Source organism: Clupea harengus, chromosome 18 (assembly GCF_900700415.2).
Source record: "Clupea harengus chromosome 18, Ch_v2.0.2, whole genome shotgun sequence".
Classification (NCBI taxonomy): domain Eukaryota; kingdom Metazoa; phylum Chordata; class Actinopteri; order Clupeiformes; family Clupeidae; genus Clupea; species Clupea harengus.
Genome location: NC_045169.1, coordinates 10,764,345 through 10,781,536, shown reverse-complemented (window position 1 = coordinate 10,781,536; position 17,192 = coordinate 10,764,345). Strand labels below are relative to the sequence as shown.

The 17,192-nt window shown below is 41.0% G+C and overlaps 2 protein-coding genes across 3 annotated transcripts in view; both read left to right on the top strand.

The window, feature by feature from the left end:
- The first annotated feature begins 18 nt into the window (after positions 1–18).
- hmgb3a (high mobility group box 3a) lies at positions 19–6,088 on the top strand. Its single transcript, XM_012832818.3, has 5 exons — positions 19–125; positions 2,307–2,506; positions 3,583–3,722; positions 3,873–4,047; positions 4,383–6,088. Exons 2-5 carry the CDS (start codon positions 2,357–2,359, stop codon positions 4,692–4,694), a joined length of 777 nt encoding a protein of 258 aa, XP_012688272.1. The 5' UTR covers positions 19–125; positions 2,307–2,356; the 3' UTR covers positions 4,695–6,088.
- A 5,629-nt stretch (positions 6,089–11,717) lies between these two features.
- Positions 11,718–17,192, top strand: part of LOC105904870 (arrestin red cell) — a 48,214-nt gene continuing 42,739 nt past the window's right edge. Inside the window, exon 1 of one of the 2 annotated variants that reach the window (XM_042710492.1) lies at positions 11,718–12,805. In XM_042710492.1, the coding sequence (XP_042566426.1) occupies positions 12,783–12,805 (23 nt within the window). In that variant the 5' untranslated portion in view covers positions 11,718–12,782. The remainder of the gene's footprint in view (positions 12,806–17,192) is intronic. The other variant, XM_031585453.2, reaches the window with a different exon arrangement.

Genomic DNA, 17,192 nt, shown 5'->3' with positions numbered 1-17,192 from the left:
TAGCCAATCAGGCCAGTCTCGTATTGAACTAGCGCGAGGCTGTGCACATAGGATTTAGAGAGGCGAGAGAAGGGAAGACAGGAGAAAGGCGAGACTACAGCACTTCAGACAGCTCAACAACACAGGTATGGCCAAGTGTCCGAGCATTACTATATAGTATGTTAATATCCATTATAAACTTTAATTGGTGTTATTAGTGTAAAGTATGTATTTCCTTGCATAGGCTATAGTTCTATGATTCTTGCCTATTTCCTGATGTGTATTTTATTATTTTAGCTTTCCTATGTTATTATTAAGAGTTTTTCTGTCATATTATGCTTATATGCATTTCAAAACAGTTGCCTAGTGTTTTCCCAGAATAATTTCAACGGTTATTTAAAATTAAACAGAAATACAGCGAAATCGGTCTAAACGAGTTAAATCGCCTAATGTATCAACTCTATGATGTAAATTCGATCAGTAATGGGATGTTCATATATCGTGTGAAAGACTCTTTATTTTTTCTCATATAAAAGCAATGCAAAGTTGTTTAACTGTATTTTCAGGTTGTGGCTATTCTTCACACGCATCGCTGCTGTGTGTGTAACAGTATGAATATGGCTGGCTCTGTCCTGTCTACGAATAAGCCTGTCCTTCTATTAGAAACCCATTTCGATGGCATCTTAGAAAATATTCAGTTATAATAATATAAAGCATTCGGTTTCCACCAAACTTCTTGCTCTCTATATCATCGTGTAAGAAATATTTGAGTGTCATCTTCAGAAATATATTTTTACAATTAGTGTACGCTCGTCCAATGCTCATGCATTAAAATGGCTGGCGCTTTAAACCATTGACAAGGAGCTGTTCCTACACGCAGAAGAGACCGGAGATAATTTGAAGAAAAAACAATTACACAGCAGACAACAAATTCTGCTTTTGTTCGTTTTCATCTTGAAATGGCTATCTCTAACTCTATGTTTAAAAGAAAAAATGCATTTAGGTACTTTAGTGCCTTTTCTGAACTTGACAGTTTCGATAGACTGACTCGCAGCAGAAATGGCTGGCGCATAGCCTTTGTTACAAACGGCATTGCACCAAGCCATAGCTATAGGGATAGCTCACAACTTTGGAAAATAGTTAAATACGGCAAAGTTAGCCATGACAGCGGGAAAAATACTTAAGGAATATTGAGAATGATGTTTGTTCTAACTAACGATTACATTTTGCTCTTTGTTGGAGCTTATATTTTGATAGAATCATCTTCGAAACCCAGGGGGTGTGTTCGGCTTTGTTAGGCTAAAGAGCCTTCCCCTCGTTCGTCCCACAGAAGCCATTTTAATGAATGGGCGCTATTGCAAAGAACAGCAAACCTTTCCTACTCTATACTGCCAGTACCAATAGCCTACTATGCTTGTACTGGGAGCGAAAGCATAACATATGGAGACTTATTCCGTTAAAGTAACGAATTTTACAGAAAAGTAACAGCAAGGGATGCAAGATGGAGGAAAATAAACAGCAGTTTCTCTCATGAGGACGCATTTCACAAAATGGAAGATGAATAAATCGCGTTGATGACCTTTCTGTTTTTTCGAGAGCGAACTCGCCGCGCAATAGCATCATATAACCCGTAGCTCGCATAGGCTTTATAGACGGCTAGGCAATATGAATGTATATGGGAGTGAAGTAGTGTGAACCAAAGTTTAGAAATAAAGAAATACACAGTAACAGAAAAAATTACAGTTTTGGACATGGGCGTTGGCGACGAAGGAAAATGGCATCGTACATAAGACATTTTTAATTAAAAAAAATTTTTTGGGCCAATACATTAATAAAATCAAATTAGCATACTAAATGTATTTTGCCTTTAGGATTAAGTATATTTATTACGAAAATGCATTATATTTCTTAATTTTTATTTTTGTAAGGACAAATATACTTAAAATACTGTATTTTTTTTGTCAGCGATTGCTCATTTTCTAAAAAGCAATTTAGGGCTCACCAGTTTATTATTGAATCCCCAGAGGAATTTGAGGCTGAATTAAAGAAGCAATGACAAATGTAGCTCATTAATAATCCGAACACATCCTCACATCTAATGGGGAGGGTCCTTTGCCCCGCACCAGATTTGGTTTGGTAATGACTAGCATCACCTTCTCGGTAGCCAATTTAAATTGAAATGCCTGTTTGAAATCCACTGTTTTATTCATTTCTCAAAATGATCAGAACAGTGTTGTTATGCACAAGATATTTTGTGCAGCAAGAAGAAAAAAATCAGTGTTTAATGATTCTCCCCCCCCCCCCCCCCCCACTCTACTCTCTTTCAGACACTAATAGAAAATCAGAAGGTCAAGGTGAACAAGCTCCCCAGATCACTATGGCCAAAGGGGACCCCAGGAAGCCCAAGGGCAAGATGTCTGCTTATGCCTACTTTGTACAGACTTGCCACGAAGAGCACAAGAAGAAGACCCCTGAGATCCCTGTCAACTTCACCGAGTTCTCCAAGAAATGCTCTGGAAGATGGAAGGTCAGACCACCCAGTAACCTTGAAACCTCTGTTTTTCTACACAGTAGCGAAGTGAATGTCATGGTGACACTTGCATGTCACTAAAAGCATGGCTTCAAATTTGCTCTGGCACTCTAAAATGATGCACTTGAGTCTGTTTATAATGGATAGTGATTTATGTCCATCCATACCGATTAGAATTGAAATTAATAGAATTTAATTATGCAGCAACAATCAGACAATCAGCATATTTTTTACCTTCATATTTTAATAAAGTCTAGTTTACTACTTATTACCAGTGAAAGAGTAGGCTGTTCTTGGCTAAATCCAATGAAGTTGGTTCCTTGGTTTAAGTAAGCTTGTTCTGAGTAATAAACTTGGGAAGGCGGCTTAGCGAAAAGAATCAGTTTATTCCGACGCATAGCACAGTATCCTCGGATAGCACGGCCACATCCTTCTTCGAAAACCGTCAATATTCTTACAGAAATGTACAGTTCATATAGGGTATAATTAACACATTATAAACAATGGCATAAAGCATAGGGGATGGGGTGGGTGTGTCTGGAGGTCTAAGTAGGGGGTCTGAACATGAGAGGGTGTGACTGTTAGGCGGGGGGGGGGGGGGGGGGGGGGGCGTTGTCTAGCTTGACCAAGGAGGAGTCTAAATGCTAAATATGCCTGGCTCCGAACATCTCATAGGCAAAGGCAAACAATCAAGTCCAATGGCTCAGGCTCCAAACGTAAACAAACACCAGGAATCAAGTTTGATGGTTCTGGCTGGCTTTGGACAAGGGCCAGGAACCAAGTCTGAAGGCTCTGGTTCCAGACCCCTGGTGTTATTCAAACTGAGAGTGGGGGTTTGTCTGATATGGTTCAGTATAAATGAAACAGCATATGAAATTTCAGTATATGAAATTCACCTAAATCTAACACTAGTGTGCCTGCTACTGTAATGGCAAACACGGGCCTAATTTGTATGATATTAGCAGTTGATCCGCACACAATCATTTTGTAATAATCAATAATCAATTTGGTTGATTAATCTAGTTTGTCCCCAGAGCTGCTCACTTATGACTAAATCATATTTCTGTCCACAGATGATGACAGAGAAGGAGAAATCTAAGTTTGAAGATAGGGCCAGACAGGACAAGGTGCGTTATGACGCCGAGATGATGCACTACGCCCCAGGCGGCAAGAGGGGCAAGAAGAAGGACCCCAATGCCCCCAAGAGACCACCGTACGTCACCATCTGGCTGTCATTTTATACACAATAAACATTTGAGTATCATGAAGCTTGATCGTTGGTAATATGATTCTAGAAGTGCCACCAAATAAGTAGTAAATCAGTGATTATGACATAGTTGTTAACATCTCAAATGTCTTGCAGCTCGGGTTTCTTTGTCTTCTGCTCGGATCATCGGCCCAAAATCAAGGCCCAGTTCCCCGGCCTCGGCATCGGAGACGTGGCCAAGAAACTCGGTGAGATCTGGAACGGCCTTCCCGATGCCAGTAAGCAGCCGTTCCTGATAAAAGCTAACAAGCTGAAGGACAAGTACCAGAAGGTTAGTCTCAGTCTCTTGTGTCCATAGTTGCAGGTCTACATGCAGTCCTTTTCTGTATTCCTCCCATGCACCTATAGGATGTTACTGTGGTTACAGTATATTGTTACTATACAACATCTTGTTACTATATATCTGTTGAATTTTTTATGAAATGCTAACAGCCCTTGCCACACATACAAAGTAATTATATTGGCTTGACAATAAGAGTGCTTCTTACTAAATTCCTTTTCATCATTCGTTCAGAATTATTATTATTATTATTATAATTTTTTCGTTAGATGCCACACAACTCCTTAGGAAGCACTCTTTAAAACCTCCCCTTTCTCCATCTGCAGGATGTTGCTGACTACAGGTCAGGCAAGGGGAAGGTGTGTAGCGGTGGCGGTGGCAGTGTCGGCATCGGTGGCGGTGGCGGCGGCGGCGGCGGCGGTGGTGGTGGTGGTGGTGGTGGTGGCGGCGGCGGCGGCGGCATGAGTATGAGTATGAGTATGGGCAATGGCATGGCCATGGGTGGCATGGCCATGGGGATGACCATGGGCATGGCACCTAAGCAGATGATGAAAAGCCAAAAGGACGATGATGATGACGATGATGAGGAGGATGATGAGGAAGACGAGGACGAGGACGATGAGGAGGATGACGAATAGACTGGGTTTGCCCATGTGTTCTACTATAATTAGGCTATAATTACATTATTATTATTTTATTTTTATCCCAGCAATTTGTTTTACAGTTGAAGTGCAGTAGGGATAAGGAAGTTGTCCCTTCGATCTGACTTCCCCTCCCAATTTCTACCATTCAAACAAAAACATTATTTTAAGTATACGTGTTTACTGTACCTGCTCTGCATCTCAAAATGTGCTGCACTCAGCTGCAGGGCCACCAGTAGACTTTAGGAGCCCTTAACTTTCCGAGAAGTGTATGTGTGTTTCTGTGTGTGTGTGTCGGCACGAGTGTGTGTGTGTTGGGAGAGAAAGGGGGTTCAATTTTCAAAGGTCCTAATGTACTAGAGAAGGATACGTTTCAGGATTTTGGTTGAGCTCTGGTACGGTCTGGACTGTCATTTCATAAGGGGGTGATTAAAGACAGGGCCTTGGAGCCCTAAGTATTCCAATCATAGGTGGTGCTGGTCATGCTCTGGTTTGAGGTATAGAACCACTGCTGTGAGAGAGCAGACCCTGGCTCCTACCCCTGGCTCTGTGTGTGTGTGTGTGTGTGAGTGTGTGTGTGTGCGTGTGTTGCATCCACAATGTTGTCACAGTCCAATGTATTGTCGATCTCTCTGTATTTATCTCACCTGTTGTATAATGAGATGCATTTAAACAAGTGGTAGCATTGCAGCATTTAAACATGCTCTTGTTTTATTATCCTTGGCAAAGAGATGTCAAAGGTGGTGTGTGTAACTGTATATGCTTGATATAGACTAGTTATTTTCTTGTGTTTTTGTTACTTTCATAGGTATTGAAAACTGTACATGTGTTGGTGTGGATGCCAACGCATCACACACTACTTCAGTCTATAAGTTAAGCCCATGGTTTTATTTTGCATTGTTGTGGGGCAATTTGGAACTAAAAATCGACAGAGTTCCAGAATATCACTTTATAGGTGCCTGTTAGCCCTTAGTGACCAGGGCCCTTGTGTTCATCTGAAGAAAGAAAGAAAAGAGAAAGGCGTAGAGATTTCTCTCTCTTTCTTAGATATCTTAAAGGTTTTTATTTTTTTCCTTTTGGCGAAGTGCATTTTTTATGTTAACTGTTGTGTATTCCTCATGTTTCATGAACAAACAGAGAGAGAGTGCGACTGTTGATGATAAATCTGTACTTATATGTATCTAAGATTTTTCTTTTATATGTTTAGGATGCTATGTTTGCAATTAAACGACACATGCAGTTTTATAGCTGTGCTATTTTATTTTGATGCTACTTCTTCTGCCCATCTCATAGGCTAGAAGGAACAACAAGGAGTCTTTTATTAACAAATTAATGTGTTTGTCTCTTATTAATGAACAACCTGGAGACTTGTAATAAAGACACCAAACATATGTTGTTTGGAATCATTATATCACTGTGAAACACAGGACAGATTAAAAATAATAATACAAATTTCCACATATGGTTATAAGTCCCCTAAAACCAGCTGTTAGTTAATTAGTCACTACTCTCTCAATTATGGAGTCATGGAGAATTGGTTCTCTTTCACTGTAATGGTTCTCCGTGAATCCAATAGCATTGTTATTACTCACAGCAGGGATGCGAGATGTATTGTTAGACAATATTGACATCTGCTTCGTGGTATGGATTCCATGTTAATGTCAAAGGTTCACAGTCTGGATGTTGAGGAAGCCCTTAATCAAATTAAACCTGAGAAGACTGAATAGGCTATAAGATTAGATCTTGATCCTCTTTGGCCATGTGTCTTTTTTCCTCCTTTAAGAAAGTCTGGTCCTGTTTTTGTAAGTGTGTTGGTTGGATTGTAAGGGGGATTTAAAGGAGTATTTGAAAAGCTGTGATTAGGCTAGTCTTAAAGAGCATGGATGGGGATCCCAAAGTCTGTGGTCTTAGGTGATGAGGCTTGCCTTAAGTAAGATGCACGGGCTCGGCAATCGAGGGATCTAATTGGTCTTAATTGAAGACTTTATTTTGTAAGGGTTTCTAAGCTGGACAAGAGGGTGGTTCTCTTTGCCCATACCTCTCAGACTCTTTTTACTGTTAAATGTATCCTTTCAGATAGCTCGTTGGCCATTTTTCAGCAGCAGCAGGATGTGACAAATGAAGATGTCAAGGAAATGTTGGACTCTCGCGGCCCAGATTTAAGATGAAAGATAATGAGAGAGAATGTGCTAATCAATAGCGAAATTAAAAGTTCAAAAGTTCATGAACAAACAAATTCTTTTTCCTTGCCAGGAGAGGATGCTATCCGTATTACTTGGTCGATGGGATGTGCAGATCTGTTATGCGTCAATAATTGGGGGCGAAATCATCCGGAGAGCCAGATAATGCAGCAAAGGAAAGGTTGAAGGTGTTGATTTATAACAGGCTCTCAGTCTTAGAGAGAGTGCAGGGTATAGCTCTAAAAAAGGCCACAGTAATTGTATCCCTTGTAATAGACTGTCAGAAAATAACACTTATTTTTATGTGACCTATGTTCTTCTTACTCTGACTATGTAAAGTACTTGTGCCCATTGCTTTAAAATGTGATTTATAGATAAAGGTAATTACAAGTGGTTAGTATCATTGCATATATGACTCAATTCACTTACTCTTTCAGAGACCCCTACTTGGTATGTGTCTTTTTTCACATCACCTGTTTCCATACATTGCAAGATGTAACTTGATGGATTTTTTGTAAACATGGGGGGAGGGGACTAGTTAGTATTGTGCTTTTAAAACGTTCCAAACCTATCCAACGCCTTGGGAAGACAGATCTCAAAGGAGCAGTATCGAGTCAAACCGTAAAGAGCAATGCTGAGTGGTACATTTGTCAAGGGAAGCCAGCCTTGATTGCATTGGTTTAAACACCAATTCAGTCTCAACATTTAGCTGGGTTGTCTCAAGATGTTATCATGCGATCTTGTTATACCTCAATGTTCAGCATATTAAGCCTTTGGCCTGTGAAAAGCACTTCCATCCAGAGGACAGGTTGCTCCACCACGGTTAAGGTATTTAGCAGACGCTTTCTTTTACAAAACATTAGAAATGTTTACGGGGTCATCCAACAGGAGAGACATTACTGAGAGACCAAGTGAGAGTAAGCCATCATCGAAAAAGGTGGAACACCTGGTACATGTGTTCATAGTGTCGCAGGTGTTGTTGTATTTTCTTGAGTTTAGTGAACAAGTTCTATCCAGACTCATCTGGCTATTATCACAATGCATCTGCTATACTGAATTTGCAAAAGCTAGACGTCACAGTGACTCTCAGTTTATTCTCAGCTTTCTTCCAGAACTCTCAGTTGTACCTCGCTCCCTTTTCTCTTGATACTGTGTGGGCGTGTGTGTGGGTGTTGTTCCCCAATCTTCCTCAGTACATGTAGGTGTTTTAGTTACACATGGAAAGATCTGAATTTCCTCGTGCGTTTGGTTGGGTACTTCTCACAGTGTTCACACCCTCTCACTGTTAAATGCAAGTACTCATACCCAAACACATCTTCATAGACAAATTGTTAACTCAAAAAAACTAAGCAATGCGTTCACACTCAGAATACAAGACCATGTGTGGTATCAAATCAGTCACAACAATACACTGTGGAACTTGAAGTTGCCTTCCAACATCTCCTATCCCACGAGTTTCCCCATTTGACAATAGTCTTTGTAAGTGCCTGGGGTCCAGGACACTCTCCCACAAAATAAATTATACTGTCTCCGTCAATAACAGGCAAAGACATTATGCTAGTTCATCCATTGCCCTTGCTTTGCTTGAGAAGCTCGACTGGTTTCCTCTTCTTGCTCACAGACAAAACTGGTTCCCATCTAATAACACAGGGTTATTCAGCTCAGTCCCAGAAGAGAAACTCTTAATGCTCTACTCAGAACTGGCAAAGGTAGTTGAATAGGGTTCTGTTATATAGATCTGATAGATGAAGTGGTTCCTTAAAGTCTTAGTGAGGATCCTAGCCAGAAACGTATTTTCTTCAGTGTGGGCACTGTTGTTACTGCTTTTAATCTCAGTGTCAGAGTGTAAGGCCTCTGTTTATGGACCACTCAGCAGTGCTTCTTGTGTCCTCCGTCTCCTCTTGGAGAGAAGAATAAGAGCATAGAGTAACCAGCAGCATCTAAGGCTTCTGTTTATGGACCACTCAGCAGTGCTTCTTGCAACCTGTCTTGCGTATCCACAGGGCAATCAGGTGGAGGACATTTGTGTGTGTGTGTGTGTCTGTCTGTGTGTGTGTGTGTATGTGTGTGTGTGTGTGTGTGCGTGTGTGTGTTTGTGTTTGTGTTTATGCGTGTATGTGCATGCGCACACATGTGAGGGCTAATTGTACAAGCACAATATGTTGAAGAGAAAAAAAAGTAAACAGAAACATACAGTGGGGAAAATAAGTATTTGAACCCCTGCAGATTTCGCAAGTTTGGCCACTTGCAAAGAAATGTGTGATCTATAATTGTAATGGTAGGTGTATTTTAACAGTGAGAAATAGAATATCAACAAACAAATCCAGAAAACTGCATTTTATAACATTTATGACTTTATTTGTATTTGATGCAGAAAATAAGTATTTGAACCCCCAAGCAAACAGCAAGAATTCTGGCTCCCAATGACCAGTTATGCGCCCAAGAAGCACACAGATTAGTCCTCATTAGGCCTAACAAGGTACACCTGATCTCAACTGGTGATGTGTATAAAAGAAACCTGTCCAAAGAATCATACTTCACACCTTCAACCTCACCACCATGGGCAAGACCAAAGAGTTGACCAAGGACGTCAGAGATAAGATTGTAGACCTGCACAAGGCTGGAATGGGTTACAAAACCATCGGCAAGCAGCTTGGTGAGAAGCAGACAACTATTGGTGCGATTATTCGTAAATGGAAGCAAAACCAAACAACTGTCCATCGCTCTAGGTCTGGGGCTCCATGCAAGATATCCCCTCGTGCGTTATCGGTGATCATCCGAAAGGTGCAGAATAACCCCAGAACTATACAGGGGGAGCTTGTGAATGATCTCAAGGCAGCTGGGACCACAGTCACCAAGAAAACCATTGGCAACACACTACGCCGTAATGGTTTGAAGTACTGCAGAACTCGCAAGGTCCCCCTGCTCAAGGAAGCACATGTACAGGGCCGTCTGAAGTTTGCCAATGAACACTTGAATTATTCTAAGGAGGATTGGGAGACAGGATATGGTCTTTGGCATCAACTTGACTTGCCGCGTTTGGAGGGGTAAGAATGCTGAATATGACACCATCCCCACCTGTCAAGCATGGAGGTGGAAACATTATGCTTTGGAGCTGTTTCTCTGCCAAGGGTACAGGATGACTCCACTGCATCGAGGGGACTATGGATGGGGCCATGTAATGTGGAATATTGGGCTTGAACCTCATTCCCTCATTCCCTCCCATTGAAAACGCAACCTTAAGGATTTGGAGAGGATCTGCAAAGAGGAGTGGACCAAAATCCCTCCTGAGATGTGTGTAAACCTGGTGACCAACTGCAAGAAAAGTCTGACGTCTGTGCTTGCCAACAAGGGTTATTCCACCAAGTACTAAGTCATGTTTTGCTAGGGGTTCAAATACTTATTTTCTGCATCAAATGCAAATTAAGTCATAAATGTTATAAAATGCAGTTTTTTGGATTTTTTTGTTGATATTCTGTTTCTTACTGTTAAAATACACCTACTATTACAATTATAGATCACACATTTCTTTGCAAGTGGCCAAACTTGCGAAATCGGCAGGGGTTCAAATACTTATTTTCCCCACTGTATATGCAGTTGCACTATGACCCAGCAATTGACAAATATATGTACATGTCATCAAGGAGAGGGTAACTTGGTGGACCAAAAGGGGAAAGGGGGGGGCAGCAGTCTCAGGTCCAGTGTAAAGCACGGAGACACGGAGACACAGAGACACGGAGAGCCGTCTCCGTTGTGGCAAACCCTCTCCGAGCACCTCTCTGTGGCCTGACGTGCACCTCCCAAATTTTGTAACTATCCGACTCCGTCAATCTGTCAATACATCGCTGTTTACCTTGTGGGTAGTAGTATGCCAACATTAGAAAGCTGGCTCAGACACCTCGCAAATCCCCTGAGATGTATTTTTCAGTTGCAATAATGAGGTTTTTACATTGCACAGTGTCAGTTTCTCTGTAACTTTTACCAAATCTAAGCAAAAAAAAGTAAAGCAAACAACTGTTTTGTACAAATACGACCATCTACGGAGTTTGGTTCGCCGCCATCTTAAAAAAAAAAAAAATGCTTTACAACACCCACAACCGTCGGAGAACCATAAATGAAAACGAGTCCGTCGAGGCAACTGCGTGACCATGGAGTAACAGAGTCGTAGAAACACCTTAAGAGGCATGCAACTGGGACAGTGAGGTCAGGAAGGGAGGGATACACAAGGGTTGGCTGATGGCAGGGCTGCCTTGCCCTACATGCAGAGTGCCAGATATGCACTGGAATCTTGTTTCTGAGTACTGACCCTGGTTAGACAGATAAATAGATGGATACTTTATTAATCCCGAGGGAAATTTTAGGACATCCAGTAGCTGATACAATTTACACAACTGGTTGTTGGTGATAACAACTAGGAGACTAAAGTCAATCAAAGTTTACACAGTAAAACACATCCCATGTAGGGGAATTCCTTTTTGAAGTAGGATAGTCATAACAGATCTGACAGGTTTTCCAAGAAATCCCAAAGCGTTGCCAGTACTACACAACAATGTACCATGGCCTACCATGTCTTTAAATGTACTTGCTTTCATTAAAATATAATATATAATATTCACAAAAATATTCACAATTCTTGTTTAAAAACTTTAGAGTTGACAGGATTATGTTTGGTAGCGACTGCATGGAAATTGCAAATGCAAATTTTAAACTAGGAAGGAAATAATTACCTATAATTTCTTAAAATGTATTAATAATCATATTACCTTTCTTTTTGAAACTATTCAACAGCTATGAAAAGGCATTAAGGGGCTCTTTCCCAAGAATCCCTAGATTTTACCTTGATATGTTTCTATACGATATACCCTCTTAATTATCTTAGAATCCATCCACAAATGTAGGCTACTTGTTTCCTTAAAGACATTAGATAATCCAGTTTTCTCAAGAGGCAGGAGTTCAGAGAGCTATCTAAAATATGTTGTGGTTTAAAGTGCAATAAAAGATTTATTATTCTTTTTGTTGTACCCTCTACACTCCAAGAAATCTAAGCTTTGCCAAGTCCATCAGAATTTAAGTCATACCCACATGCAATTCCTAACTCTTGCCAGTAGAGAGCAATAGGGAGTGCTACTGTTATTTCTTTGCATGTCACAAGACAAAAGTGGATGGCTTACCCTGTTGAGGGGAACTTTTGTGCGTAAACTGTTACATGGGAGTGAAATTCTTGAAATAGAGGAGTCTAGGTGGTGGCTCAAATTAATCCCGATTTAAAAATAAACTAATTATAGTTTAGGCACATAATCGTAGGCATCAACTTCAAATATAGCGCATTGTTCATGTAAACCACGAACAGACAGCATTTAACGAATGCTGAAAAACGAATAAAAGAAATAAGGAAATAAATAAGAAAGAAAGAGTAAAAGAAGGGTGGAAGGAGGGGGGGGGGAGAAATAAAGAACAGGCGTAAAGTTTTCCTTAACCACACAAAACTCACTGCATGACATGGAATTATTGCCTGTGCGCAAATCTGGATAGAATTATTTGTTATTTTCTTTATCTATTACTGTTACACCCCCTTGCTGAAAATGCATTTAATTGGCAGTCCCAATGGCAGGGCGGGCAGGCAAAGAGATCACTTGATGATGAACACAGTTCCGCAGATCTAATTGGATAGGACAAATGCCAGTTACGCGTAGAGGGAACGCCCCAATTCAGTGCTGTCAGAGGCAGTCGACAGAAAGGTTTCCGTCTACAGCCTGCGGAGAGGAACCGACCAAAGAGAACGAGCAAATGTACAAGGGCTTCGAGAGTACCAAAGTCTGAAGAGGAAGGTGGACCCCACGCAAACACATAATCACCGTACTTGAAGACATTTATACTTAAAATATTTAAGAAAAGGCCTGCGGAGATGGGCGATAAGGCGGGGACCAGGTAAGAGCCTTTTTTTTTCACCCCCGGTTTCACCGTAGGCTACTTTGCAAGTTTCGCTGTATTTCGAGAGATCTATGCAATAGGCTGTAGCGCAACATTTGTAACATTGCTTAGATAGGCTTGACGAACCAGAAAAAGGGTGAGCCAGTGTGGACTCTCCAGGAAGCGGGTAGCATTATAGTTATTCTCCAAACGATGGCACAGCTATTGGTGTCAAAAATGTATAGTGCTAGCTACCCAAAGCGTTATGCAGCTAGTGAACGATTGAAAAAGACACCGCAGTTCAACCAAGTGTCTGTCTACTTACGTAGGGTGGGGTTAAGACTGACCAGCTTTTGTGCTTCCTGCAAAATAGCAAACATACATATATCAGTGTCCTGCTTTTGATTCGGTCGTCCAGCCATCTGCCAACAGGAAGACTGGACTCTTCCAGACTTATTCGTGCTGAACAACGTGATTGTATTACTCAACACTGTCAGTCTATAATGCTGATTACGTACGATATTCTATCTTTACCGGTTACTTGTAACATTGTCTGTAACTTGAGCCATTGTAAATAAACTATTGGGTGGTCATTCTAAGTTATCCGCAGTGCTGCTGTTATTTTGTATCTGAACGCTTAGCTGTTTGGCTAACAGACATTTCAGCCAGCTGCAGTGGCGTTTTTTTCGACCAATTTCACGAGTGTGAAAAGAGCTTATAACCCACAAAAAGAACTCTCGGATGCGAGTCTGAAGGAAGCTGCTTGTGCAGCCTACCTTTAGCGCAATCTGCATCATGAACGCAATAGTAAACTTGGAACTGTTGCAACTTCTAGCTAAATATTTCACGCGCGTAGCCTGCGACTCTCCAGTACAACTTCGTCCCTCGTTTGTTTCCGTTTGTAACAACAGCAGATAACCAACCGCACCGCTCAGCTTAAGAGAGTGTACAAAACACTGAAGTTGTATGACGTTGGTGCATTGCTTTTCCCTCTCAGTTTCACAATCGGGCGCTCGCTATTCTTTACAGGTAATCCACACGAACGCTGCGCTGTCGTGGGTGAAGATGTTGGCTACGTGTGTTTTGACAGTGATGAGTAACCTAGAGAACGGTTTTATTCTACATTCATTTCCCGCCCTCGCTTTACGCATTGTGCTCGCTCACTGACTGAAGAGTAGGCTAGCCCTGGATGCTGGCTTTTTTTTTTATTTCAGCCCAGCGCTTTGGTTGGCTTCCATGGCGTTTCTTTGAAAGCAGGGCTCTACAACATTATGTCACAGGCTCCTCGCGAGGACCCCCCTCCTTCATGTAGTGACGTGGGTTTGACGTCTGACTTTGAAGATATTTTAATAGCCTACACGTACAGCACACACGTGGAATTGGATGTCACTGGAAAGTGTAAAAATGGAGTAGACTATAGTATGCGACCGCTACAGGAGATTTTCGGTTGCCTTTCCCATTTTGGCCGACTTTGATAGTCTTCCAGGGTACCTGGATAAACAACCAAAGCCCCAAGAGGCTTAGAAGTTGTTTTCGCGTCACATTGTGTGATAATCAGCTTAGAACATGTTTTTTTTTTGTGTGTGTTAGAAGGGAACAGTTGGTCTAGGCCGTGTGACAAAACAACTAAAGCAGAACACACTCTTTGGGTTCATATCGATTGACATACATTCAGGACACCAAGAGGTTTGCCAGCCAGTGGAGTGATTGTGTAGGTGTCACTGGCTGTTCACTGCATTCCAGTTGGGGTTGAGAAAATTAAATCTCTCACTTTAACCATTTCTCTCTGTTCATCTCTCTCTCGTTGCACTCGGTCTCCTACAAATTCAACTCTCATTTCTTGCCCTGCCCTCTCTCTGCATCATCAGTGTGATCTAATTTGCTCATTACCCTTCTCCTTTCCTCTCTATAATTCTCTCCATTTCTCGCTCAATTCACAAGAGAGGTGTAGGCGGGGAGGTGTGGGTGCATGCTATTGCTCTCCGTGGCTGATACAGAACGACTGCAGGCAGGCATAATATTTGTGATAATATTTGCACTCTGTGTTGTTCGTTGGTTGTATTTTTTTCCACTTCCATGCCAGCGTCTCTCTTTCCGCTTACAAGAATATGCCCTGAGCACAAGGGCAACAGGTCCATTTAAATGAGAACTAAGTCATTGTTTCAGCCTCAGGTGTGAGGGAAGAGATTCCCAAAGTACCACAGCCAACTCGGTTCATGCATGCATTTGCTCCCTGCTTCTGCAACAGTCAGTGTTGCTCGGAAACTTAACAGCATTTGGGAGGAAAAACAATACATTTTATTATAAAAACAAATCATCCAGATGCATTGTGCTATTTTGTACCACAATTTAATTTAGCGTTTGCAATACCCACATTTGCCATCTCTCTAAATGGATTCAATTCCAGTGAAGCTACAAGTCAACCATTTTCCCCTCTTTCCCTGGAAGTGCATTGATAGATTCTATCTGACTTCGCAGGAATATGTAATGATCTATAACAGCACAACTGGAGACTCCTTGTGTGTATTCCACCAACATATGTAAATTGTAATGTAGTACTATTATTATTATTATTATTATTATAGCATGCATATGTTATAAGCATATTATAGCATGACTCCGTTTAATGGATGGTGATATGACACCACTGTTGTACTACTTGCATTATGTCTGTCTTTTTTGCTTTAAAATGTTGGCAATAGCGTCACAGTATAGCATGTGTGCTTGGATATTGTGTGACTTTAATAGAAAAGACAAAGATAGGCACGTGTATTTAACATGAGTTCACAAACCTTGTACTTGCTGAATAGAAGAAGCAAATGGTTGTATTGGGGTCAAGGCAATTGGGGAGGTACACAAAACCCTCAGCAAATTGGTGTGAAGGTGCCGAAAAGGAGCAGCAAAGGTAACGTAGGTAAGGAGTGAGTATAGACATAACGTTAGATGGGCTAGCATCTCAACAAAGGGACATTGCTATGGTGGCTGTCACATATATTGTTCTACTTAGAAAAAGTAGAAGCATCAGAAGAAGCAGAAAACATAGAAAGTTTTGCTTTAAGCAGAACGCTTTCAACGTTTTTTTTAGGTAGCTGATTTGTGTATCAGTCTCAAAGACCTAAAACAGCTTTTGCATCATGTAGTCTGCAAATATATCACCAGAATATATCAGTATCAGTATATAAGATAGGCAACTTTTATCAGTACTAACAGTGTGGTTGGTGTTTGTATAGTAAGGATGTGGTTTGAGCTAGATTACAAGTTTACTTAAAGCAGCACTGGGAGCGCCTGTCTAAAACTAGCGAGCTAACTAGCTAAAAGTCGTATGCCTTGCAATCATAAACAACAGCCCAGTATGCTACACCCAAGCAGCTAACTTTCTAACTGATGTATAAGTTTGACTAAAATGACAAAAAATTATTGGTCTGGGCTAGACTAAATTGACTGATATATTTAGTATATGACCTGATGGCTAAAAAAATACCTAAATGTCAACAGTTCTTGGTGTCTAAAACTAGACTAAAATACTTACAAACAACAAAAAAAAAACAGGATGTGGTTGACTAAATATGATGAAAACAAATACATTTGACACAGGACTAAGACTGAATAAAATAAATAGCTGACAAAATGAACACTACTGCCATACTATAGAAAATCAGATGTCAGACTATAAATGTGTTGATCAGGTTAGAGGCTGTGAAATCCCACCGTTGCCACCAATGTGATTTCTTAGGATTTGCCACCCATTTACCTAAATGGCTTTAGATGGATGGTATTACAGAAATGAGTTACGCTCATGAATTAATCAAGCTGTCAAGCATTGAAGGATTAATGTGTCCTTCATTGACCTTTGTCTTTTGGGGACTGAAGGTAGGCTTTTTAGAGCATTTGGAATTTGAATCCTTTCTCGTTTCTTACACATTTACATTTACATTTAGTCATTTAGCAGACGCTTTTGTCCAAAGCGACGTACAAGGGAGAGAATAGTTAAGCTACGAGCAATAGAACCTGGTGTAACAATAAATACTACTTTACATAAGAAATATAACAAAAGAAAAGAAAAAAGAAAAAGAAGTGCAGAAATGTAACTGCTGTAAGTTACGCACAAGTCGAGGTGCCAGTTAGGACGGGAAATGCTCTCTGAAGAGTTGGGTCTTCATTTCCCCCTGCTTTCCCTAGTAAACCCGTCCTTCATTCCTCTGCTCATTGTTCTCTCTCTCTCTCTCTCTGCATCCCTTTCCACCCACCCTATATTCACTCTGAGTGTGACCACTCCAGACCACTGAGAGGCTTTGCTATTTCCATGGTAACAGCAATAAGCAGGTCCACCATGAGTCGTCCAAAGTCTTGCCTGTTTACAGAGGCAAATTTTACTGCCAGAACAAGCCCTGTATCCAGATGACCT

Coding starts and splice junctions, on each gene's coding strand:
- hmgb3a (XM_012832818.3), top strand. CDS start 2,357: ATGGCCAAAGGGGACCCCAGGAAGCCCAAGGGCAAGATGTCTGCTTAT. Junction 2,507..3,582: donor AATGCTCTGGAAGATGGAAG/GTCAGACCACCC, acceptor TTCTGTCCACAG/ATGATGACAGAGAAGGAGAA. Junction 3,723..3,872: donor AATGCCCCCAAGAGACCACC/GTACGTCACCAT, acceptor AATGTCTTGCAG/CTCGGGTTTCTTTGTCTTCT.